General features: G+C 45.9%; 2 protein-coding genes across 11 annotated transcripts in view; one reads left to right on the plus strand and one right to left on the minus strand.

Annotated features, from left to right (window-relative positions):
* Positions 1-1,645: 1,645 nt before the first annotated feature.
* On the minus strand, positions 1,646-15,375 carry RUMY1 (regulator of UNG2 and MKLN1 interacting yippee protein 1). Of its 2 annotated transcripts, XM_002717552.6 has the most exons (4): positions 14,626-15,375; positions 11,729-11,806; positions 6,551-6,675; positions 1,646-3,121 (listed from the first exon to the last, which is right to left on the minus strand). In XM_002717552.6, the coding sequence occupies exons 1-4, from the start codon at positions 14,775-14,777 to the stop codon at positions 3,027-3,029; spliced, it is 450 nt and encodes a 149-aa protein (XP_002717598.1). In that variant the 5' UTR covers positions 14,778-15,375; the 3' UTR covers positions 1,646-3,026. The 2 variants fall into 2 exon arrangements, with proteins under 2 accessions (XP_002717598.1, XP_051677226.1); XM_051821266.3 differs by lacking the exon at positions 6,551-6,675 and having other exon boundaries at positions 2,931-3,121; positions 14,626-15,335.
* A 408-nt stretch (positions 15,376-15,783) lies between these two features.
* Positions 15,784-24,530, plus strand: part of SRGAP2 (SLIT-ROBO Rho GTPase activating protein 2) — a 282,651-nt gene continuing 273,904 nt past the window's right edge. For all 9 annotated transcript variants that reach the window (XM_017347830.3, XM_051821257.2, XM_051821256.2 and 6 more), the window contains exons 1-2: positions 15,784-16,147; positions 17,902-18,518. In XM_017347830.3, coding sequence (XP_017203319.2) covers positions 18,452-18,518 — 67 coding nt within the window. In that variant the 5' untranslated portion in view covers positions 15,784-16,147; positions 17,902-18,451. The remainder of the gene's footprint in view (positions 16,148-17,901; positions 18,519-24,530) is intronic.

The raw sequence follows: 24,530 nt of genomic DNA on the forward strand, positions 1-24,530 counted from the left end.
CCTTAGATGTTCCTGGTGCATGTTGTCTCTCTCCTCCTTTATAGTCCTCTTCCACCAATCCCAACTCTGCTACCCACACGCCGAGTACACTGCTCTCCTCCAATCAGGAGCAGGTCCTACAGTTTATTGGTTGAACTGGAGGCAGCTGTGTAGAAGCTGTTTCTCCCTTCTCAGTGCCATATTGTGGGAGAGCAGATGCATAGAATAAGTCTTAATTCCAGTAACTTAGTCTAGTCCGAGTTGCTCCCCACAATACACTGGGACCTGAAAATGTATGTTAAATCCACACACATGATACTTAAAAAAAATTATTTATTTACCTGAAAGGCAGAATTACAGAGCGATAGAAGGGGAGAGAGAGAGAGATCTTCCATCTACTGGTTCACTCCCCAAATGGCCGCAATGGCTGGAGTTGGACTAGTCCGAAGCCAAAGAGCCCAGAGCTTCTCCTGAGTCTCCCACATAGTTGGGAGGGGCCCAAGCACTTGGGCCATCCTCCACTGGTTTCCCAGGCACATTAACAGGGAGCCGGGTTGGAAGTGGAGCAGTCAGGACTCCAACCAGTGCCCATATGGGATGCCAGTGCAGCAAGCAGCAGCTTTACTACACCACAATGCTGGGCCCCACTTTTGGTCTTAACAGAATGTATGCAATTTACTTTTATTAAAAAAAGGTGTCATGAATATATTTCTCTAGATAAAACCTTATTAACTCATTTTCTACTTAAAATTAGCTTTTCTGTGATGCAGTCAGCCAGAGGTAGGTGAGCACTTGGGAATATTCTCCAGCTGGAGTGCAATCCCACTGGGGCTTGCGTCAATCAGTGCCCCTCTGCCTTGCTTTTGTTCTTCAAAGAGCCCCTCACTCAACCATGGCCTTTGAAGGCTTGCGCTGAACAGAAACCAGATGAACTCTTGAATTTTAAACTTGTTGCATTCTCTACGGTTACACTTTTCTTCTCTAATGGAACAAGTTTAACTGAAGAAGTGTATAATGCAGAATCAACTCATTTCCTCCCCACCATGTATCTATTATTGCCCACCTTGTTCCAGAAGAAATTTAAATGAGATTAAAAGAAAAAAAAATCCCAAGCCAAATTGTTCCACACCCATTCCTTTGGAAAACTGTTGGAAAGGTTTTCCACATGCCAGTAACAGCATTTCCTGAAGCACCTTTTGTGTAGGCATCATTACAACAAATGATGCCTAAGGTCACTTCTTCCCTAGGACCAGCATGAGCTGGTTTAACGTTCAAATCAATGACTTCTGCCCTCACCCGGGGTACATAACCATGTAGGTAACCAGCGCGTGTCTTGACTAACTAAGATCATAACTGATTCACGTCTGGAGGTGCTCAAAGGGTACAGCATACAGATTAGGAGTGGGAGTCCTGGAGTCATTCTGTCTGCCTGCGTTTGAACCAGGCCATACCTCTAACCGGTTATGTGACCCTTCTACAAGTTGCTTAACCTCTGTGTCTCAACTATCTTATCGGTTAAAAAAAACGAATAATAACAGTGTCTACCTCTTAGGTGACTTAAATGTGCAAAGCACTTAGAATTGTGGTGTCTGGCACATTAAGCACTCAATAAGCATTGGCCCTTATACTGTGTATTGTATGTAAAGATTAAAGGAAGGGACGATCATTTTTAGAACAAACTTTATTTACAAAACAGTAACTCAGTCTGCTTTAGTATTGACAACATGTATACAACTGAGATCCTACCTAAAAGAGATACATTGTGCCTTTCACAGGACACCAGAATACAACACTATTCCAGTTTCCTGTTCCTGAGTGGCTCTGAATGCGTCTTAAAACAAACAAACAAACAAACAAACAAACACCAAACAACACAAAATCAAGAGAAACTCAAACTCTATAAGGTACAATGACTTAAGCAAACCACTTTTAAAATTTTTCTTCCTATTTGAGGGTTATATTGAGGCTATTCATCTAAAATTTGCTATTTACAGAGAAAGCCCTAGAGAATGGGATAACTTAAAGACAGAGGGTTGGTTTATCTGGTGTTCATAAAATAATATAAAAATGGCTTTATAAGAATGTAAATAAATAACATTGGCAAACAGTATCTGCTGATAATTCTCTGATAAACTCATGTATCTAATGTCATGTTGAGGATCCAAGGGGATTCTTCCACAAACTGTATTTAAAATTTTTAATTTCTCCTGTTTGCTGATTGTCACAAAGTCTTACTCCATCTTAAAGCAGTTATCCCCAATATAACATTTGGTCACCAGTACCCATAGAAACCTAGCTGCCTATTTTTTTTTTTTAATTTTTAGTTTACTTATTTTCAGTTTTTATCTGAGAAGCAGAGAGACAGACAGGGAGATGGAGAGTGATCTTCCAATCGCTGGTTCATTCCTCACATGTCGACAACAGCCAGGGCCGAGCTGGGCCAGACAGAAGCCAGGAGCCTGGAACCCAGTCCGTTTTTCCCACATGGGCTGCAGGAACCCAGATACTTGAGCCATTGTCTGATGATTCCTGGTGTGCACATTAGCAGAAAGCTGGATTGGAAGAGGAGGAGCTGGGATTCAGTCCAGACACTGGAGATGGAACGTGAGCGTCCCAAGCTCACAGTATGCCACCGTGCCACATGCTTCCAATGGCCTGGTGATGCTCAGGTGAGCTTCATACACGCGTGGTTGATACCCAGGTGGGCGCTAATACCCTTTATTCAGCAATGTGATGGTACCTGGAGTCAAGCTGTAAGAAAAGCTCCTCCAGATGGGGAAGCAGCTGTGACTTGTACAGAATCTCTTCCTATCTGAATTTAATATACCTTCAGGACGCAGAGGGCGAGGAAGAAGCACACGTAGAAGAAAAGAAAATCCTATTGGCAGAAATTCAACTGAGGTAACTAATTTGGGATAGCAAATAAATAAATTTTTGTTTTCCAAGAAATCACTGGCAAATCCTTAATAATAATTTTAAGGTTGACTCATTAATATATCTTAAATAGTAAACAGTTAGTATGAGAATATCACATATCCTAATTCCATTCATCTAATGCACTCCTCAGCTGAGATATCTAACACATCTTCATCGGTACTCTCTTCTATCTCTGGCAAGTTTCCCCAAAGCAGGGCGTTTACACCTGAAAACAAGAAGTCATAAAAGTTACCACTGTTGCAGTCCAGAACATGACATGTGAAATGTTATATGTTAACATTCTAATATAAGCAATAGTATTAGCAGAGAACAGTATAGCAAAAAGTACATCCACTGTATTTACTGAAAACAAAATTATCTAAGTGATCCATCTAGGACATGAACATTCTTTCAGCCTTTTTAAGTGAGGACTTAAATTCCAGAATCTGAGAACTTAAGGCATCTCAGCAGTCCATTTACTCAAACCCTGCCTCCTTCCACGTTATGCCAGAATCACTCTACACTGATGATATTCTAATCTACTTTAATGACCTTTAAGGATGGAGAACTCACAAGATTCATTCAGATTAAGTGCCTCTTTGGCAGGGATAGGGAAAGTCCTGAATAAGTTTCCTGATCCTTCAAGAAGGAAAGACGTGGCTGGTGCCATTTCTCTGATATAGGTGGGCTTCAACCTAAAGGGTTCCAAGCCGAAACTGTAAACTTTAATAATACCAGGTCACAGCAATTAATACAATAAGCAAAATAATAATCTACAATCTCATTGAGAAAGGATTGAGATTTCTTATGAAGAATCCAGTAGCGGCATACTCAAGAAAGTAGATTTAAAATTTTTTTTTGTACCAAAATAAACTTATCTTTTAATTCCATTTTCTATGAACTTTTCAAAGTACCCTTATATAGCACAAGACCAAACATATGGTAGAAGATAATGAGATGGTTTATTCTGGGCACATACTGTATTTTAACTTAAAAGCAACACATTGAAAAAAATTGAACTCTAGGGGAGCCAATGAAATTCAACATGAAAAGCAAAACTCAAGCTGTCCACTTGTGTGGGCACAAGGAGGACTCAGCAGCTGTGGAAACTCACTCCAGCTACATGATGGAATGGAGCAAACCAGAGTTTGGGGATTTGGTTTGAATCTAATTTCTACCAGTACCAGTACTCTCTAGATGGTTTTACTACTTTACCACAAATGTATGCAAATATATATTATTGTTTGGAGTATTTAAATTTTTATAGAAGGGTATTAAACTACATATTTTTGTCTAACTTGCTTTTTTCACTCATTCTGTTTTTGAGGATTATGTTGCTATGCATAAATTTAGTGCATTTACTTTTATTTCTATACAGTATTATGTTATATAAAATGAAAATGAGAATGCATAAAGGCAAGGGGAGAGCTGAAGCTATTTTGCTTTTGAGAGTATTTGCCAATTCTGGGACTCTGAGCTGAGGTTCTCTCAGCCTCCTCAGGAAAGTTCTATGAAATCAGGTTGGTATATGAAGGCCAGACTGGCACACAGACCACCCTGGGGTCTGAAACCACCCCAGAATCCTACCAAGTATGTGTGCATTCCTTGGGTACCACAGACCCAGGTGATTCAAGGACAGTTGTGATATCATGAGAAAGCCTCTTTTATAGCAAGCATCTAGAAAGTCTTGCTTTAAGTCACACTACAGAGGGCTACCCAGAGGAGTTCAGCATTCTTGGAGCTGATGCTCAAAGCCACGGAGCAGCTCCGTACAATTGGTTCAAAGGAGGAAAAATAAACTAAGAGATTGGATCTGACAGAAGCAGCACCTCCCTTTCTCTGTTAAGAAGGGAGGAAGGAAGTCCTGCGATGCATCTGTTTCTCATGGATTAGATTCAGTGTGAACGGAACAGCGCTGGGCTTTCATCTTTGAAAAATTGACCAATATTAAAAAGTAAATCAAAACTGAAAAATCTCCACCCTGTGTTTTGAATCCTATGAAGCAGGAAAAATAGTATCAAAGCAGAAACTTTCTTTAATGTATCCATGAGCAACACAAATATAAAACTAGAGAGCTAAATTAGGAAACCTGTATCCCACTTGGGGAAATTCATCTTAAGTTCTTGTTTGAAAATGGGCCTCTTGATATACTGGTCTTAAATTAAGACCCCCAAATGATGGATTGAGAGCCACAGTTGAATCTCAGGTGATTATAAAAAAGAATCATGGTCTATAAAAATCCAAAAATAATTGGAGGGTTTAAAGAACTGACAACCAAGTTTGCAATTCATGATCTTTTGGTGTGTGAAGGCGAGTCATATTTTTTAAAAAGAATATATTTTAAGTTCCAAAGAAGACTAAAACATAGATTTAAAACCTGGTATAAATGCCAACTTAGACTGTCAAGTTCCTTAAAGTGAACTTGGTCTGTTATGTAAATAGATATTAGGCATTGGGAACATGTGTCCTATAACAAAACAGAAGGCTCCAGTCTATATAGGAAGTATTATGTAAATACTCTTCAAGAATTGAGAGTGTATTTTGTTTTGAAACTTATTTATTTATTTGAAAGGTAGAGGGACAGAAGGAGACACAGAAACAGACAGAAAGGATCTTCCATCTGTTGTTTCATTCCCCAAATGCCCAAAATAAGGAGGGCTGGGCCAAGAATTCTGTCTGAATCTTCTATGTGGGTGTCAGGGACCCAAATACTTGAGCCATCACGTGCTGCCTCTCATGGGGTGCATTAGCAGGAAGCTGGAATTGGAAATGAAGCTGGGACTTGAACTCAGGTATACTGATATGGAATGCAGGCACCCCAAATGGCATCTTAACCACTTGGCCAAAAACTTGCCAAGTATATTTTCTTATCAAAATGATGAGTATATTTTTTAAAATACTTCCCTTGACCAAAATTCTAGCATAATTTATTAATATAGGCATCAAAATATCTATTTTTATCATAAAGTACCACCAAATAGAGAGGTTACCTGGACCTCCCTCCCAACCTCCATTATTCCATCCTCTTCTCCCTCCCTTTCTTACACACACATACACATCCATGAATACTTCACTATCAAACTGAATCTCTATTTAACATGGTAGTTAAGACATCCTCGCCCTGCAGTGGAGTATCTGGGTTCAGTTTTAGGCTCTGGTTCCTTATTCCTGCTTTGCACATTGTAGACCCTGGGAGGCAGTAGTCATGGCTCAAGTGATTGGGTTCTTGCCACCCTCATGGCAGAACTGGATTGAGTTCCTGGCCCCTGGTTGTGGCCCAGGCCCTGCTCTGGCTGTTGTGGGCACTGGGGAGTAAACTGGTAGACAGGAGCTCTTCTTGTGTCTCTGTAGCCCTGAGACTTCTCTGGGGTCAGAATATGTATCAAGGTAACAATTTAAGGCTATTAAGATATTAATTTCAAAAATCAAAATTCCAACAAAGTTTGAGGCCTTTTAAATACAATGATGAACATAGAAATGGCCATGAAATTTGTTTTTCATTAGTGAACGTTTCAGGAAAATGGATTAAAGTTTCACTCTGGCTGATCCAATCTAGTTAAAAAGGCCTTGGAGGAATCCTGAAATGATCTCTTGGGATTTTCACTCAGGTATTGATAGAGAAACGTCTTTGAATGTGTAAGTCAATCGTTCTTACCTGTGGAGTCCAGTCTGTTAATATCATAGACGGCTTGGCTGTGAAACATCCAGAAGTGTCCGTTGTTGCAGGAAAGGAGGCAGGAACTACATGGAACAATCACATGATAGCCTACAATGTTTCCACTGAGAAAGACAGTAAACATTATGAGATGCCATGTGATGCCTGGGCATATAAGCATTTTTATGTACTCAGGTAAACAGACCATATAATTTAGACCTCATTTACTGCAAACCACCTCCATTGCTGGGATAAGAGTTACTCTGATATTGGCTGCCACTCTGCCATCTAATGGGAAAATAGTCTTTCCATGAAGTGAAATAATACTAACAGTCTCACATTTCTTTGCTAGTAATATTTTATTTGTTCTGCCTCCACAGGTTAGCTTCTGGATGTCGAAAAGTTGTGATTTGCTCTGTAAAGCACCCAAAATTGCTGTTTTGTACAGACAAAATATATTAAATAAACTCAAACCTGAGGGTAAAAGTTTACATTATCCCCAGGACTGTGACAAGTTGGGTTCTTAAATGTTCTAGTTCTAAGCCAATAACTATTTCAACAGATGGAGGAGTAGGAAGACAGCATGAGTCCCTGTACACCAAACACAGGCTGGATGCTCTAATTTTAGTTGCAGTGTTTTTGAAGGAATTCAGAAATAAAGCCTCTAGAGAAAGTTGAAAAAGTTTTTTACTGTCTTCAGCATTATCCAGCTGAATATAAGTACCTCTCTGCTTAACAAGCTTAACAATTTTTTTTTTTTTTTTTACTGGTCACATATTACATAGAGAAAACGTATTAGCCATGTTTTTGTATTTTTGTTAAAATAGCAACATGAACTGTCTTTACCTTGAGTTGTAAAAATTCTTATTATAACTTGGTCTAATCCTGTTAGATGTGGGAGTCAGCCACTTTTGTGAGACCTATAAAGAGTATTATAAAAGGTACCAGCTCACCTAAAATATACTATCTCATTATAACCTGCTTGAAAGGCAACCAAATGAAAACAAGAGCTGTTCTTGGAAGATTACAGTGTTAGAGTAAATCCTGCTTTAAGTAGAACCTGTATTCATTTCTTTCTCCGTTCCTTCACCCACTCAACTAATGTTCAGTGAGCATCTACTATTTGCCAGGAGTTGTTCTGGGTGCTTAGAATCCAGCAATGGATAAAATGAAGCCCTGGTTCTCATGGAGCTAACCCTCTAATGAGGATAAATCGGATTATTTTGTTCTCTTGTTAAACCCCCATTAGTGGTTTTCCACTGGCCAAAAATTAAAATTAAAAAAAAAAAAAAAAAAAAAAAGATCTTCCAGAAATTCAGAAATTCTCATTGTGGCCCAGTGGGTTAAGTTGCTGCTTCTATCACAGCATCACCTTGGAGTGCACAGTTGGAGTAGCAGCTACTTTGCTTTCTATCTAGCTTCCTGCCAACATGCCTGTGAGGGCAGCAAGAGATTGGCTCAAGTGCTTGGGTTGCTGGCACGCACATGGAAACCAGGATGGAGTTCCTAGCTTCTGGTTTTAGCCTGGCCCAGCCTGGGCTGTTGAGGCCATATGGGAAGTAAACCAGTGGATAGAAGACCTCTCTCTGACTCTTCCTCTTTTCTATATTGCTGTTTCAGATAAATAAATAAATAAATCTTAAAAAAAAAAAAACTGGGGAGGTTAGCATTTCTTTTTTTTATAAAGATCTATTTATTTGAAAGTCAGAGTTACACAGAGAGAAAAGGAGAGGCAGAGAGAGAGAGAGAGAGAGAGAGAGAGAGGTCTTCCATCCACTGGTTCACTCCCCAATTGGCTGCAATGGCCAGAGCTGTGCTGATCTGAAGCCAGGAGCCAGGAGCTTCCTCTGGGTCTTCCTACATGGGTACAGGGGCCCAAGGACTTGGGCCATCTTCCACTGCTTTCCCAGGCCATAGCAAAGAGCTGGATCAGAAGCAGAGCAGCCAGGACTTGAACCATGGGATGCTGGCACTACAGGTGGTGGCTTTACCCTCTATGCCACAGTGCCCGCCCCAAGTTTAGCATTTCTTAGGCAGGCCACCCCAATCAACATTTTTACCCTGAATCCAGTGATTTTTATACTGGTGTGGTACTGGGATCGTGCTTCAAAAAATACTGGCACTTCCAAGAAAAACCCACTTTGCCTTACAATGTGAGCCTGGAAAAGATTCAGACACACAGAGCTGCCATAAGGAAAGGAGGGGACGGGAAAGTAAAATCAACATTGCAGCCTTTACTGCAACCTACAGCTTCCTTGTAACTTCACCCCCAGAAGAGTATGCCCCATTGCTACCCGGTTATCTTGTTCGTAGGAAACGAAGTATTTTGATTCTTTACAAGAGCTGATGACTAAATGATGGCTTAAATTTTGCCTGGCCTCTGTTCGCCTGTTAATTAAAGGCCCTGGGATGGTGTTGTAGTGCAGTGGGTTAAGCCTCTGCTTGCAAACAATGCCAGCAACCCATATCAGAGTGCCCACTGGAGTGCTGACTTCTCAGCTTCAGATCCAGCCGCCTGCTAATGTGCCTGTGAGGGCAACGGATGAAGGTCTGAGTGCTTGGGTCCCTGCCACCCATGTGGGAGACCTGGACAGAGTTCCTGGTTCCTGGTTTCTGCCTGGCCCAGCCTGGGCTACTGCAGCCATTTGGGGAGTGGAGTGGATGGAAGCCATCTCTCTCTCTCTCTCTCTTCCTCGCTCTCTCTCTCTCTTCCTCTCTGTTGCTTTGTCTTCCAAAAAATAAATCTTTTGTAGAAAAATTAAAAATAATAGTAATAATAGTAAAAAACCCTCTATAAAAAGGTCTAGATCTGTGCTGTCTAAAATAATAGCCACTAGCCACAAGTAGCTACTGAGCACTTGAAATGAAGCTGGCCAGAATTGAGATGTGCTGTAAAACACATACCAAATTTCAAAGACTAAGAACAAAAAAACAGAATGTAAAATATTTTACTAATAACTTATGTTGGTTATATGTTGAAATGATATGTTGGATATAGTGGGTTATATAAAATATGATTAAAATTAACTTCACCTCTTTCTTTTTACTTTTCAAACTATTACTACTAGAAAATTTTTAAATTGCCTATGTGGCTTGTATATTTCTATTGCGCAACACTGCTGTGAGTATCTGGGTTCTGGCTCTATCTTTAACCTACTCACGCCCCTCTCCTGTGACTATGTCACAACCACACCAGCCATCATCTTTTACTCCATTTACTCATTTATTTTTATTTGAAAGGCAGAGAGACAGAGATCTTCCATCTGCTGGCTCACCCCTAATGCTAGCCAACAGTCAAGGCAGGATCAGGCCAAGGTTGAGAGTTCAGTTGGGTTTCCCATGTGGGTGGCAGGGACACAAGTACTTGAAAAATCACTGGCTCCCTCCCAGGATACAAATTAACCAGCAGCTGGAATCAGAGGAGGAGCCAGGAGTCCCACCTAGGCAGTCCGGTAGGAGATGCAGGTGTCCCAAGTGGGGTCTTAACCACTATGCCAAACACCCACTGCCTTTGATCCTTTGGACATGTTAAGCAACTTGTCATGGTCCCTTTCATTTGTTCACGCCTAGAGCATTCTTCCTCTAGCTCCTTCTCATCTTTTCAGACTTAACTACAATATTACCTCTTTACAAGAAGATGTCCCTGACCACAGTATCTAAAATAGCTAACATCCACTTTCCCAATTTCTATTTTCTCTGTCATATATTATTATTATTTCCTTTGGGGTACTTCCCACCATATTACATACTTTATTTATTCAAATATCTTATTTATTGGTTATTTTCCCACTAGAATATGATGCCCAAAGGCCAGTGATTGAATTTTGTTTATTGTTGTGTTTCTAGTCCCTAGCACATGGTAGTTCCTTGATATAAATATAGCTTGAATGAATGAAATCAAATAGACATAAGCCCATAAGAAGAATTTGCTGACTTCAATCACAAGAATTATAATTTATAATCCAAATATTATTTAAACGAGAAAAATCGCAATTTTCTTCTCTCAAAAACAGGAATAGTGGGGCCAACGGCGCAGTGGGTTAACACCCTGGCCTGAGGCGCTGACATCCCATATGGGCGCCAGTTTGAGACACAGCTGCTCCAGTTCCAAGCCAGCTCTCTGCTATGGCCTGGGAAAACAGTAGAAGATGACTCAAGACCTTGGGCCCCTGCATCTGCGTGGGAGACCTGGAAGAAGCTCCTGGCTCCTGATCGAAGCAGCTCCGGCCGTTGTGGCCAACTGGGGAGTGAACCATAGGATGGAAGCCCTCTCTCTCTCTCTTCGCGTAACTCTGACTTGCAAATAAATAAATAAATCTTTAAAAAAAAATAGGAGTAACACAGATCTACCTGTGAAAAGATAACAATAGCTCTTATATGTGATGTAATTTATAATTCATTTCATCTTCATAATTTTATAACATAAATACAGAAGACATATCTACAGAAGATATAAATTAAATAAGGAGGGGTGGGCATTGTGTTGTGGCCACATCCTTGGGACACTGCCTCCAAGGGTACCCACATCCCATATTGGACTACTTGGTTTGAGTCCTGGCCCCTCTGCTCCCAATCTGGCTTCCTGCTAATGTGACCTAGGAGGCAGCAGATGATAGTTCAAGTGCTTGGGCCCTTGCCACCCACATGGGAGAACAGGTGGAGTTCCAGGCTCTTGTTTTGGCTTGGCCTAGCCCTGGTTGTTGTGGACATTAGGGGAGTGAACAAGCAGATGGAAGATCTCTCTCTCTTGCTCTGCCTTGCAAGTAGATAAAAATAAATAAACATTTCATAAAGAAGAAATTAAACAAGAAAACAGAGGTTTGGAGGTTTAAAGTTAAAGGAGCTTACTGAGGATCACATGAAGAGGGGTAAAACTTGGGCTCAAGTCTCACTTTTACGACTATAAGCCCAAGTATTTTTCACCCTAGACTACACTGTTGTGTTCTGAAAATTAAAGCAGATACCTGTGAGTGCACTTTGAAAAATTACAAAATCATATACAAATGTGAAGTCCCACAGACTCTTTAAAAAATAGCTCAAAGTAACAAATGGTTTTTCAACGGCTCATTGCATGGGTTATATCAGTGCCTGCTGCAGCCCACTGAACCTTTCTCTATGCTTTTGTGCCAACATCCATCTTCCAAACCCAGGGCTGTCTGGAACATTGCCACAAATTACCATTTTAAACATGCGATGTCCTTCAGTTTACATTTGCAGATTTCGGTGAAATAGCTTCTTCCAATGAAGTCTACTGCACTGGGGATGGAAAGGATTAGAGACAGTCAAATGAGCTTCAAGAAAACAATAATTGTGGCAAACACACACACATAACATTTACCATTGTAATCATTTCCTTTAAAATGTATTTATTGAGAGAGAGAATGAGAGAGAGAGATTTTTCATCTGCTGGTTCACTACCCAGATGGCTGCAAACATCTGAAGCTGGGAGCCAAGAACTCCATCTGGATCTGTCACGTGGGTGGCAGGGGCCCAAGTACTCGGGTCACCTTCTGGTCCCTTCCCAGGCACATTAGCAGGGAGCCAGATTAGAAGCATAACAGCCAGGACTTGAACTGGCATGCCGATACGGGATGTCGTCACTGAAAGTGGTGGCTTAACCCACTTTACCACAACATCAGCCCTCATTGTAACTATTTTTAAGTATACAGTTCAGAATTGTTAAATGCAGTCACATTATTTTACAATGAATTTTTCAGATCTTTTTTATCTTGTAAAACTGAAACTCTATACTTATTCAAAAACAAATCTCTATTTCCCTTTCCTTAGGTTCCTGGTCACCACCATGTTGCTTTCTATTTCTGTGAATTTGACTCTTGTAGATACCTCATATAAGTGAAACCATGTAGTACGTGTCTTTCTGTGACTAGTTTATTTCACTTAGCATCCATGGTGTAGCGTGTAACAAAATTTTCTTTTTAAAGCTGAATAAATATACTATTATATGTACATCACAATTTGTTTTTCCATTTATTTGTCCAGTTAATGGGCATTTTGATTGCATCTACCCTACCCCTTGGCTATTGCAATGACTATGGATGTGCAAGTGTCTCTTCAAGATCCTGTTTTCAGGGGCTGGTGTTTGGTCAGTGGTTAAGTCGCACTTTGAGACACTGCCTGGTGTTTTGAGACTGCCTGGTCCAAGTTCTGGCTCCTCTGCTTTGGACCCAGCTTCCTACTAATGTTTATACCCTGAGAGGCAACAGGTGATGGCTCAAGTACATAAGCTCCTGCAACCCACAGGGAAGAACTGGATTGAGTTCTGGGATCCTAGCTTCAGCCTGGCTCAGTCCTGGCTGTTGCAGGCTTTGTGAGTGGACCAGCATATGGAAGATCTCTGTCTCCCAAATAAAATTAAAATATATACTTTTTTTAAAAAAGAAAAGATCTTGATTTGAATTCTTTTGGATATATACCCAAATGTGCAAGTGCTAAATCATATAGTAATTGCATCATTAATATTTTTGAGAAACCACCATACTATTTTCCGAAATTGCTATATCATTGTACATTCTCATAGTACATAAGGGTTCCAGTTTCTCCACATTCTTACCACCAAATGTACATTTAATTGTGATTTAGCATACACTTTATAGTTCCAAAGTACTGAAAGAGATTCTAAAGTAGAGCTATAGTATATTTTGTAAGAATCAGTTAATATTTTGAGCTTACACTAAATGTCTGGCAAACCTTGTTTAAAAATTAATTTGTGGTCACTGATTCATACACATCTTGATTATAACTCCTTCAAAGAAGACAATAGAAAATATCTGATTCTAAACTGCTCTAACCTATAAGAATTCCCTTATCTGAGCCTTTCTGTGACTGCCTTAAAACCATAACTTTTGCAAAAATGAATGGGTTAACATTTTAAATTTGTATATGTATATAGTACTAAAAGGAAAAAGTACTAGAAGTAAATCATAGAACTTTTGCAACAGTAGGTTTTGATTTATTGTTTAGTTTTTTTTAAACACATACAAACTTGAACTATTAACCCATTTAACTCTGCAACAAATGAGAACTGTTGGCTTGCTGTTAGGCATAACTACACTAAAGATAATTCAGAAAAGGTTTCAAAGGAGGTAAAGGCCACAGCTTTACTTGGGTATATTTTATAACTTTTAATGTTTCTATCACTATCATAGAATTCATTTACAATGAATTACACTTATCTGCCTGATTCTTCTGGCTCTGAGTCCCAAGACTTGGAGAATGGCTGTTCACTCTTATTTTGAATAATTATTTTAGTTATAATAACAAAGCTTCAATAAAGAACTAAATCTTGAAAATCTTGTGGGGCACAGATATGTTGACTATATCTAAAAAAAGTACCTTTTGAGATACAAACATGTATATTTGAGTCAAATAAAAATGGCTGTTTTATTAAACAGAAAGCAAATTCTTAAGGACTCTACATTCAAAAGTGGGTATTGGCTGAAACCAGATTTTAAAAGGGTTCAATTATGCAAATAAAAGGTATAATATCCCAAACAGGCTTTGAAGGAGAAAGGGATTACTTTAAGGCCAAGTCTCAATTTTTCCACGCATAAAAAGCTGTTTAAATCTCAAGCTCTCTCTCTCTTTGGAAAAAAGATTATTGAATTCAATAGACAATGGTTCAGATTCAACATACCAACTGCAAATCATGTTGGAAAACGGATTTTGTTTTGTGGGAGAAAACTTTATGGACAAAGCCAAAATACTTAAACGACCTCTCCTCTAAAAAGCCCAGAAAATCTTGCTTGAATTGACCCAGGGTTTAGGTCAGGGACCTGATTCAGTGACGGGATGGCTGGGCAAGGGCACCGCGCCCAGGGATCCAACTTGAGGGCGCCGCGGTCACGTGGCTATCACTGAACCCCGAGCACTGATGATCGATTACACCAGGACGGACCGCTTTGGCCAAACCACAAGCTCTGCCCAGACAGGCTGCCCCTCGTGGATACCCGGGGGCGTCCTCAGCCGGTGGGGAGTGGTCGGGGCAGGGATACGGTAAGCAGCGACGCCAGCCGCGCCCTCCACGGGGAGGAGGCCCCGCCGCGCGCCTCACTTACTTGGTAGGTGGGATGTCGGTGGAGAAAAGGTCGATCTCGGTGTCGGCCAGCAGCACGGCCTTCATTCCCCGGGAGCTGAGCACCTGCTGGCAGAACCTGCAGCACAGCACCGACACGCAGCGGTCCTCGAAGCTGCAGCTGCCGGTGGTCATGGCGGCCCGAGCAGGAGCAGGTGTGCGCCTCGAGAGCGCAGCCCTCCCTACCCACAGCGACTGCCCCGGACTGAGGAAAAATCAAGTCGCGAGTCCTGAAGGTGGGCGGGAGGAGAGTCCTTTGCTGATTTCCCGGGAGCGGAGTAAAGGGCCAGGGCACGGCAGCAAGGGAGTGGGGTCCGCAGGGAACCCCCCACGCACGGCTCGCCCTCTCTGCGGGCTCACGGGGTTCTCCCGTCAGGAATCGCCTCCGCCTTCTCCCTGGCCCAGCATCAAGCCCCTCTCACGGATCGCGTCCGCTTCCCGGGATTCAGAACCCCCTCGGCTTCCCCCCGGGACCCTCCCCGGTTCCCCCCAGTCCCCGGCTCAGCCCGCGCGCTAGCCCCTCTCCGGGCAGCCCTTGCCCTCAGCGAGCTCTCGCCCGCGCCGTTTTCTGCCGGGAACCCCGCGCGTTTTCCTCAGGTTGCCTCCCGGAGCGGCCGCTCCCCCAGAGAGCGGCGTGGTCCGCGGCGCGGGGCGGAGGTCTCTTTCTGGGCTGGGTCTACGCTGGGATCTGTCACCGAACACGCCGTTTTGGGCTACTTCTTCCGCCTTCTCTGCGTTTCCAACCGGCTGTCAGTTTGAATTGCCAGCGCAGCGCACGGATTGGCGGAGCTGGAGTTCGCCCACGTCCCGCATTGGAAGGCCCCCTGATCCGAGCTCAGGGGCGTGGAGGCCGCACGCCCCGCCCCAGTAACGGTGCCGGGATCAGCTCGGATTTCTGGTAGGGCGATCGAGGTTCCGCCTCCCTCCTTATTGGTCGGCTTCGGCAGGTTAGGCAAACCCTGCTCCCGCCCTGGTATTAAGGACCGAGACACGCCCTTCCCGCTTCTTATTGGAAGTTGTTCTACAGCTCCCGCCAGGCTCTACTCTCTATTGGTTAAAATTCCCCGCAACGCCCCGCCCCTCTTCCGCGGTCCAATTGGTCGTGCCTCCTCTCAAGAGTTTGGGTTTGGTTGTTCGTTCCCTCTTAATCCCGCCCCTCAACTCTGCTCTGGGCTTCGACAACCTGGGGCGGAGCTGACTCGGTGACCACGCCTCGGCAGTGAGCGCTAGTCACACCTCCAAGTTTCGTCAGCTCCTCCCCCTTATTCCCGGCCTCTCGGAATCGGCTACTGCTATTGGCTAGAGGTCCTATCGGTCGATAGAAAACGGGCGGTGATTGGCAAGGGGGTGGGTTCTGCTTCCCGGCGGGGTCCTGCGGAGTTGGCGGAGGCTTCTCTAGGGACTGGGGGGCCGATCTGCGTAGAAGCGGGTGGCGGGCAAGAGAGGGGGAGAGCTCTGAGTGGGAAGCGGAGCCGCGGGCCTGGGACCCGTCGCGTCAGAGCCAGGTAAAGGCTCCTTCCCTCTCCTCTTTCTTCCCGGCCGCCGGGCTGGAGCCCTGACTGAACAAACCCGGGCTGGGGAGGGAAGCAGAGGGTACGGATGCTGCTCGCGGCAGCGCCTTCGCGGTGCCGCCCGGAGTCCCTCAGACCACCCCCCCCCCCCGTCCCCGACCCTCTCCGAATCTCCCTGTGCAACCCATAATACTTCTCAGGACCGCCTGTCTCTCCGCCCATAATCGCACAAGCCTGGGAGTCTGCCCGGGTTCGCGAACCGCAGCGCAGCCCGCACCCAGCCCCCTCCCCAGGTCCTCCGCACGGGCGCGCCGCGGGGCCCCTCGGGGCAGCGCCGTTGGCATCATCCGTCAGCAGCGAGTGGCCTCTTCCCCTGTCTCCAGGCCCTGGCAGACAGCCCGGGTCCCAGCCCAGGACCCAGGAGGATGGGTGTTCCCACAGCTTCCGGGGCTCTCTCCCTGTCCCACCCCCGGCCCGCCCCGATCGGCTCTCTTCCCCACTCCAGTCCTCGGACCCGCGTCCCGGCGCCCGGAGTTGCTAACAGCCGTGCCCTTCGCCGGGGGCGGCAGCTCGTGGTCGCCTCCCCCTGCCCCTCGCCCCTATGGCAACCCCTCGTCGTCGCCCGCCCTGCAGGCATGTGCAGCTCCAGGCGTCCGCGGGTTCCCGGCCAGCCTCGGGACCCCAGCTCACGCCCGCCTCCGCGCTTCTTGCCGCGCGAGCCACGCTGCCTCCGCTCCCTCTCCCTGCCCCTGTCTGTGCGGGCCTCCCTCCGGCTGCGGGAAGCGGGAGACGCCGGCGCGAGCCCCTCCTCCCGGCTCCCAGAGGGCAGGGGGCGAGCGAGGAGGAGGAAGGGTCGCCGCCGCCGCGCGCCGGGGAGCCAGACGCCCGTCTCCGCGCTCCCGCCCGCGCCCCTCCGGCCTCCTGGGCCGCGGCTGCGGCGGCGGGCTCTCCGCGGGCACCTCCTGGCGCGAGGAGCCGGGATTGCGACCCTCCTCCTCCTCCCCTCGCCCCGAGCCTGGGATTGGGTGCGGTATCTGGGCTCGCTGGGCACGGGTGACAAAAAATATTGGGGGTGGCATTTGGAGTCACTCTCGCCCGTGGCTTGGGGGGAGGCGATGGCTGCCTTCCGCCCCCCGCCCCTCGGTTTCCCGGCCCCGACCCTCGCCTCTAACCCGTTTCCTGCTTCTGCCGACCACATTGTTTTCCTGGATGTGTCCCGTGCCGAGCAGGCTTTTTCCTGCAGATCCCCCCCCGCGCCCCATTTTGCTGCCAAGAGAAGCTAGTAACCAAAAACAAAACAGCGGGGAGGAGGGGCGGCAGCGGAGAAAAGTTGTGCCCGGGCGGCGTGTCCCTCTCCGGCTTTGATCCCCTTTGATGTCCAGGGAGGTGCCCCAGCCGGGGGTCGGGGACTGCGTCGGAGGCTGGGCCGGGAAGGGCCCCCTCGGGCTGGCCGCTGCCCAGCGCCGGCGGAGCTCGGAGGCCGCCGAGGTGCCGCAGTCCCCGCCCGGAGCCCCGCATTCCCGCCGCAGTCCCCGCCCGGAGCCCGCGCAGGCGGCTGCTCCACAGTGTTTTCTCTGAGCCTTAAAACCAAACCCGGAGGGAGCGTCCTTGCTCCCCGGCCAGGCGGCGGTTGGCCGAGATGAATGGGCCCAGGCCGGGCTCCGGGCGACGTCCCCTACCCCACCCCCGCGGCGATTAGGATCTGCGCAGGGGCTGATCGCCCCCTCCCCCTTTTCCTGCATTTACAGGCAAGTGAACCGGAGCAAACGACTTCCGATCCAGTCCGCGCTGCTGCGGCTCCCGTTTGGGATTTGATTTGCAGCATCTTCGAGCCTGTACGACAAAAAAAAGAAAAAAAAAAAAAAAACCCGCGAAGCACGCCCAGCCCTCCCCCGGCACCCCGATAACGCACCCACTCCCTCCCGGGGACACAGCTGGGCGCGTCCACACCCCCGCACCCCTACATCATGTTGTGCGGAAGGACTTCCACTCCCTGCCTGTGTCGTTGATGTCAGACCCCAGGCCAGCCTCCGGGCGCTGCAGTTCTCCCGGCTAATGCTGAGGCTGCGGCTCCGCTAGCACAGGAACCGCACCCGGCCCCGGCTTCCACCGTCTGCATGTGCCCGCCTTAGCCGCCTGCCCAGCCCGCAGCCCGCGCTCCCCGCCGCGCTGGAGACCACCGCGGGGGGCCCCTTCTGCCCTCTGGAGAAGCGGTCTTGGAGGTATTGATTTCGGTGGTTGGATTCTTCCCGTGGATCTATCAATTCATTATTCGAATTTGGAAGAAAGAGGGAAAACATGACGTCTCCAGCCAAATTCAAAAAGGATAAGGAGATCATAGCGGAGTACGATACTCAGGTCAAAGGTAAGGGCTTTGAAAAACAGCAGATGCATGGACCGTGTGGGCTGGCGGGGCGTGTGTTGCTACTGTCATCAGCAGGCTGTGCATTTCTTTGGGTGGAGCGCGTTGGGGCAAGCTGACCCCAGAGGTGGGTTTCCTAGGTGGGTCTTAGCCGCTGAAGATGGGCAGTGCCGATGCCACAGGCGCTGGAGAGGAATTCTCAGAGTGGGCCTTAGGGGTGCCCCTGTGGAGCTGGCCATAATTTTGGCAGCCCTTTCCCCCCAGGCCGGACCCGGTGGGGGAGGGGCAGGAGGTTCTTGGAGAGAGAATGGCGGCACTTTGCCTCCACATGTCTGGGTCAGGTTTCCTTGAAGGACAACTGAGATCTGACAGGTGTTTGGTCATTCATTCCGGAGGGTGAAGAGCAGTCCATACAGAGAAAGGCAACCTTGAGAGAAGGTGGACCCCGTGGAGAGCCGTGGGAGGGGCGGGGCTTTCTTTTCTGATGCGCTCTATTAAAACGGGAGATTTGCTGTGGCACTGGGCACAGGGAGTCCATAGCCACCTTGGGCGCACCTTGTACCTGCCTGATCCCGGGTCACCCACCCTGTGTGCAATCAGAGCAGAGAACAGGAAGAATAAGGCCACCCACATGCGGTCCCCGCCTCACCTCAATCTAAACAGAGTTGGGTGTTAGGGTTGCTGGGTGGCGCTGATTCTGGAAAGTGGGAAGACAAAATTGTTTAACCCTTCTGTGTCGTGCCCCTCTGCTCTGGAGTACACGTTTTCAAAGCCCCATTAACTGATCTGCAACAATGTGGGTGTGGAGAAGCCCAGTGACCTGTCTCCTCGTAGTCCACTGCCTGACTCTGCTGGTCCATTAGAGCTCATGTCCAGGTAGCCTTTTCTTAGCCAGCAATTCCCTTAGGAGGGCTGCTTGCCAGTGAATGAGCCCTAGCGTGTGTTTGTGCAAGGCCCTGTCCCTTCCTGGTCAGTTACTGGAAAGAGCCATGTGGCTGAGGCTCTGAGACCTTAACTGGGGAGTGGGAGAGGTGGGTGGCCTTGAATGTTACGCCACATGGTTGGAGCTCTGGATTTTCCTTTGTTTCAGAGTACAGAGGGAGGGGCCCCTCCTTTCCCTGCACCAATGCAAGGAGACTTTTTTCCTATCATAGAGGACTTGGGAAAGGCCTTGTCTCCTGGATAATGATTGCCTGGGGTGGGGGGTAGGGATAGAGTGTGAAATGGGCAGCTCTCTCATCTCCTGCATGGTTGGAAGGTAGTTTGGAGTCTCCATTGTGCCTGCAGGAGTTTTTTTTTTTTTATGTCATCGGTTTGGTCAGTGCTGTAGGTGCCCTAAGGGACCTTCTATCCACTTGGCTGCAGATATTGGTAGGTTTATTACAAAGGTGGGGGAGTGGACTGATTGATAGCTTCAGTTGAACTGGGATTGAGAGAGGTGTGGTTGTGAGTTATAATTGAGGTCTTGGCCTCTTGTCAGTGTTCCTAATCCCGGCCTGTTTTTGTAAACAATAGGCCACTGGCCTTGGTGTCCTGTCCCGATGCACTGCATTCTGCTCTTGGAATGCCCCCTGCAGCTCTAACCAGAGATTTCTTTTTCATTCTTTCCTTCTTTTTCCTCCATATCCCATTCTTAACTCTTGCCGTAAGGAGTGTTAATAACTTTGACTTTCCCAGATTTCTCTCCAGAAGCATGCCAGTTGACTAAGGTGCAAAGTGATTTTACATGTTTATTTTTTAGATGGTTCAGGGCTGATAGATTTTAATAGAACTGTGTCTGCCAGTTGGTAAAGGATTTCTCACGAGTGTCTCAAAATTAAACACTTTGTGTATTTACAAACGTTGCTCATTGAGATGATGTAATGCAGTCTGCTCTTTGGGGTTTCTCTTCAACCTTGCCATAGGCAGGAGACTGTTTTGCTTTGCTCTGATATTTTTCCATTGACGCTGTTCAGGATCATAGAATTTTATAGGTGGCTGAGTGTGATGTCTTACTCAGAGAAGGCACCCCATGAATGCTTATGACGCTGATTTGAATCATTACATCCCTCATTTTACAGCTGAAAAGAATACAGAGAACTGAAGAGGCTTGGCCAAGGTCACACAGCTAGCTAGGTGGTAGCAGATCTTAGACTAGAAGCGGTTTTACTGATTCCCAATTCCCCATTCTGTATTTATGATGAAACACTCTGACCAGGGTGAGACAAAAAAAAATTACAAATTTTAAGGAACTAAAATCAGTCAATGAATAATAGTAGTTATAACAATAATTTACATTTGGGTGCTCATTATATTCTAGCCTGTCCCAAGTGCTTTTACATGAATGATCTGGTTTAATCTTCACGTCACCCCAGGAAGTGGGTATTATTATCACCTTCCATTCACCTCAGGAGGAAACAGTTTAGAGAGGGTTGCCCTTCCAAGGTCACACAAACACCGCAGTCTGACTTCATTCTTTTATTCAGCAGCCACTTATTGACTACCTACTGTGTGTCCTGTGGTCTGGTGACACCACAGTGAAGAAGACAGGGCCCTTACCCTCAAAGAGTTTATATTCTAGAACTTGTGCTCTTTATGGAAGAACACAGAACTTGGAAATAAAGGACTGGGGTTCTACATTGATCCTGACCCCCCACCCCCACCCCGCCCCCACTGTCTGGAAGCTCTGGGTCAGAATTCTGAGTTTCAGGGTTTTTTGTATTATATGAGACCCGTGCTGCTGCCTGCCTTACTTGTCTTAGAGATGCCAAGGGAAAAAAGAAAATTGCTGTAATAGTAAAGCAGTTTGGTTTGGTGGTTTATGAGCGCAGGTTTAGAGTTGAAGGAATCCAGGTTTAAATCTCGCCTTTCACATCAGGCAGGTTGTCTGAGCCTGTTTCCTAATTAGAAAAGCAGGAAAACTAGTGTGCGTTTCCTAATGCAGTTGTGAGAAGTCAAGGAGATAGTATGAGTGCATCGTTTAGCACAGTATCTGGCACTCGTGAGTGCTGGAATGGTGCAATCCACTTATCTTTTGGTGAGCCTTCCTTCTAGCTGAATTGGGCCAACTAATAAGACTGCATTGCTTGTTCACTCCCAGAGCTCTAGCTGTAAGTATTAGGACATAAGCCTAGGAAGGAAGCTTGGGTTCTAGTTTAAGAGCATCCACTAGTAACAAAAGGTACCTTGCATCCGTCATATGAACCCTTTGGACATCAGTTGCCTCTTGCGTAAAAGGAACAGATGAATTGTGCGTCTCTGGGCTACCAGAGTCCTGCTCCTGCTTCTCACCTGGCTTCTGCTTTTCAGTTGGAATGGTTTGAAGCAGGTGAATTCTAAATGGATTTTGGTGTTCGCCTCTCCTTAAACCACCTGCTTACAAGAGCCCTGGAGGACGTCTGAGGCTGGGGCCGAGCTCAACCCCAGTGTGGTTTCATAAGGGGCATGCCTCTTTCATCGGCCTGCCTTGTAGCTGCCTTCTTAAAAACCGTCATTGTTTCTGGTTTGTGGGTGTTCAGATTCCTTTGAAAGTTCATGCCTCTCAGTGTCTGACTCGAAAGCAATATTCTTAGCTTTTTTACATAGGCCTTTCCAATTTACAAAGCACTTTCATAGACATTAATCTCTGGAAATTCTTTACAGCCTTGGTAAGATTCATGGTCATAACTTGGGGCCTTTGACCTCTAGCCTGTTAGCTTCTTTGCTGGGATTGGAACACTGTGGTTAAGGAGCACACCCTGGTTACTAGGGGTGATCGTTTGGTGATATTTGGGTGAATTCATATCACTGCATACAGTCCTAGCTATTGTTCTTTCCTTACTCTGCCCCCTCCCTTTTCCTTCTCCATACCTTGAGTTTTTCTAGTCTTTCAGAAGGCTTGAAATCGACAGTTAGTGCAAATGTATCAGGAAGAATAGTCTGAAACAGAGTGGCACTGTGTACTAAGCAGTGAAATTCTCTTTCTTGAGAACATTGGGGGTCTTGTCTTTTTTTTTTTTTTTTTTTTTTAAATATCTTCGGAGAATGGTGTGTGTGCACCACAGAGCTGAGAAGTGAAATTTTGCAATTTCCATCTGGAGCATTTTGATAGAAAAAGCATAGGCCTTTGCTGGGAACACTTTAACCCTTTCAGGACCCTTTGAGAGCAGGAGATGAAATTTCAAACCCTGGTCATATTGTGTGTGCACACACATGCACTTGGGAATGCTGATTGCTGGTATTTAAACAAGCCTGTTCCCCAGGGAGGTTTGAGCGGTTCTTCACTATGCCAATGAAGGTCTTTTCCGAAGCTTCTTTTGTCCCAACCCCCACACCCCAAGGGAGCTTTAAATATAATCAGTTTGTGAAAAGCTGCAGTAAAACATCCCCTTGGAATCCCCAAGCAGATGCTATCATCTTCCTGTGAGATGATTGAGGGCTCCTCTTCCCTTGCTCAGGGAAAATAGCAACTCTGCAGTAAGGTGGATTCCTGGAAGAAAATGAAGCTCTTGGGAAAATTCGAGTACTCTGCATCTCAGAGTTGAAAGACCCTGGAGCAGGTGGTGGGCCAGGAGCCAGGGGATGCTGTGTGCTATTCGAAGCTGCAAATTCAGGAGGGATCTTTAGCTTTTCCAACTTCAGACCTTCTTTTGGGGAATGGGAACAGACATTTCCTTTGGAGAAGCCTATCTGGTAGTTACAGCCTCATCCCTCTTGCACTGTATGGGTTGAAAGATAAGATGAGTCCTGATCCTTTATCCACTCTGAAGTTTACAGGGTCAGACCTGGTCCTGGTATGTAGGGTCCACACCCTTTTGAAATCAGCAGGTGCCCACACCCCACTTTAATTCCATCTTTTCATTCCAGTCAAGCTCAGTATCTGTAGAGTTCGCCTTTCGGAAGAAAGGTTCTTCATGGAAATTGCTTTTTCCTTACACCCCAGACCCTTGAAGGCTGCATTAGGGAAGTATTGTCATGTTGTGAAGAAGCACTTGATAGGTAGATTTCCACTGGTAATAAAAGTCAGGTGAGCAATTTTAACCTGATATCCAGACCTGGGGAGTCTTGAAAAGTTACCCTGGAAGTTGATTTAAAAATAAATAATGGGAGTGCTTTAAAACATTTTCAACATTTACAGAACAACACCTTTGACAGCAATGTGTGGGAGCTCTCCTGTCTCCCTTTCTTGTTTTAATTGTGGTAACATACCGTAAGGTTTATCATTTTAACCATTCATTTTCTTTTTCTAAGATTATTTGTTTATTTATTTGAAAGGCAAAGCCAAGGAGAGAGAGGAAGAACCAGAGGGAGGGAGAGTGAGATCTTCCTTTCTCTGGCTCATTCCCCAAGTGCCCAAAACAGCTGATGGCTCAGGCCAGGAATGCCATCCGTTTTTCTCACTTGGATGACAGGGACCCAAGCACTCAGGCCGTTATCTGTTGCCTTCCCAGGCACATTAGCAGGAGGCTGGATGGGAGGTGGAGGTGCGGGATCCAGACAGGCACTCTGGTAGAGGATGTTGCATCCCAAGCAGTAGTTTAACCTGCTGTGCCACAAGATCATCCTATCATCTTACGCATTCCTAGACAGACAGTCTAATGCTACCAAGTCCATGTACATTGTTTTGCCACCATTCCCAGCACAAAACTCTTTTTCATCTTGCAAAATTGAAACTATACCTGATTGACAATGACTCCCACTCCCTTCTGCCTCCAGGCCCTGGTAACCACCATTCTCCTTTTCCAGTTTTTTGTACCTTACGTAAGTGGAACCATACAGTGCTTGTCCTTTTGTGTTGTCATTTCATTTAGTGTAGTGTCCTCAAGATTCATCCACATAGCATGCAGAATTTCTTTTCCTTGTTAAGGCTGGATAATATCCAGTCGTATGTATGTAGCGCATTTTGTTTATTAGCTCATCTGTTGGTGGATATTTGGGTTGCTTCTACCATTTGCCTGTTGGAATAATGCTATTATGAACATAGGTGTATCTTACTTTTCAAAAGAAATCCTCAATAGATACTGAGATTTTGCAAACCTGAATAGACGGATATTTCAA

Source organism: Oryctolagus cuniculus, chromosome 13 (genome assembly GCF_051225735.1).
Source record: "Oryctolagus cuniculus isolate XC-2025 breed Fujian yellow rabbit chromosome 13, ASM5122573v1, whole genome shotgun sequence".
Classification (NCBI taxonomy): domain Eukaryota; kingdom Metazoa; phylum Chordata; class Mammalia; order Lagomorpha; family Leporidae; genus Oryctolagus; species Oryctolagus cuniculus.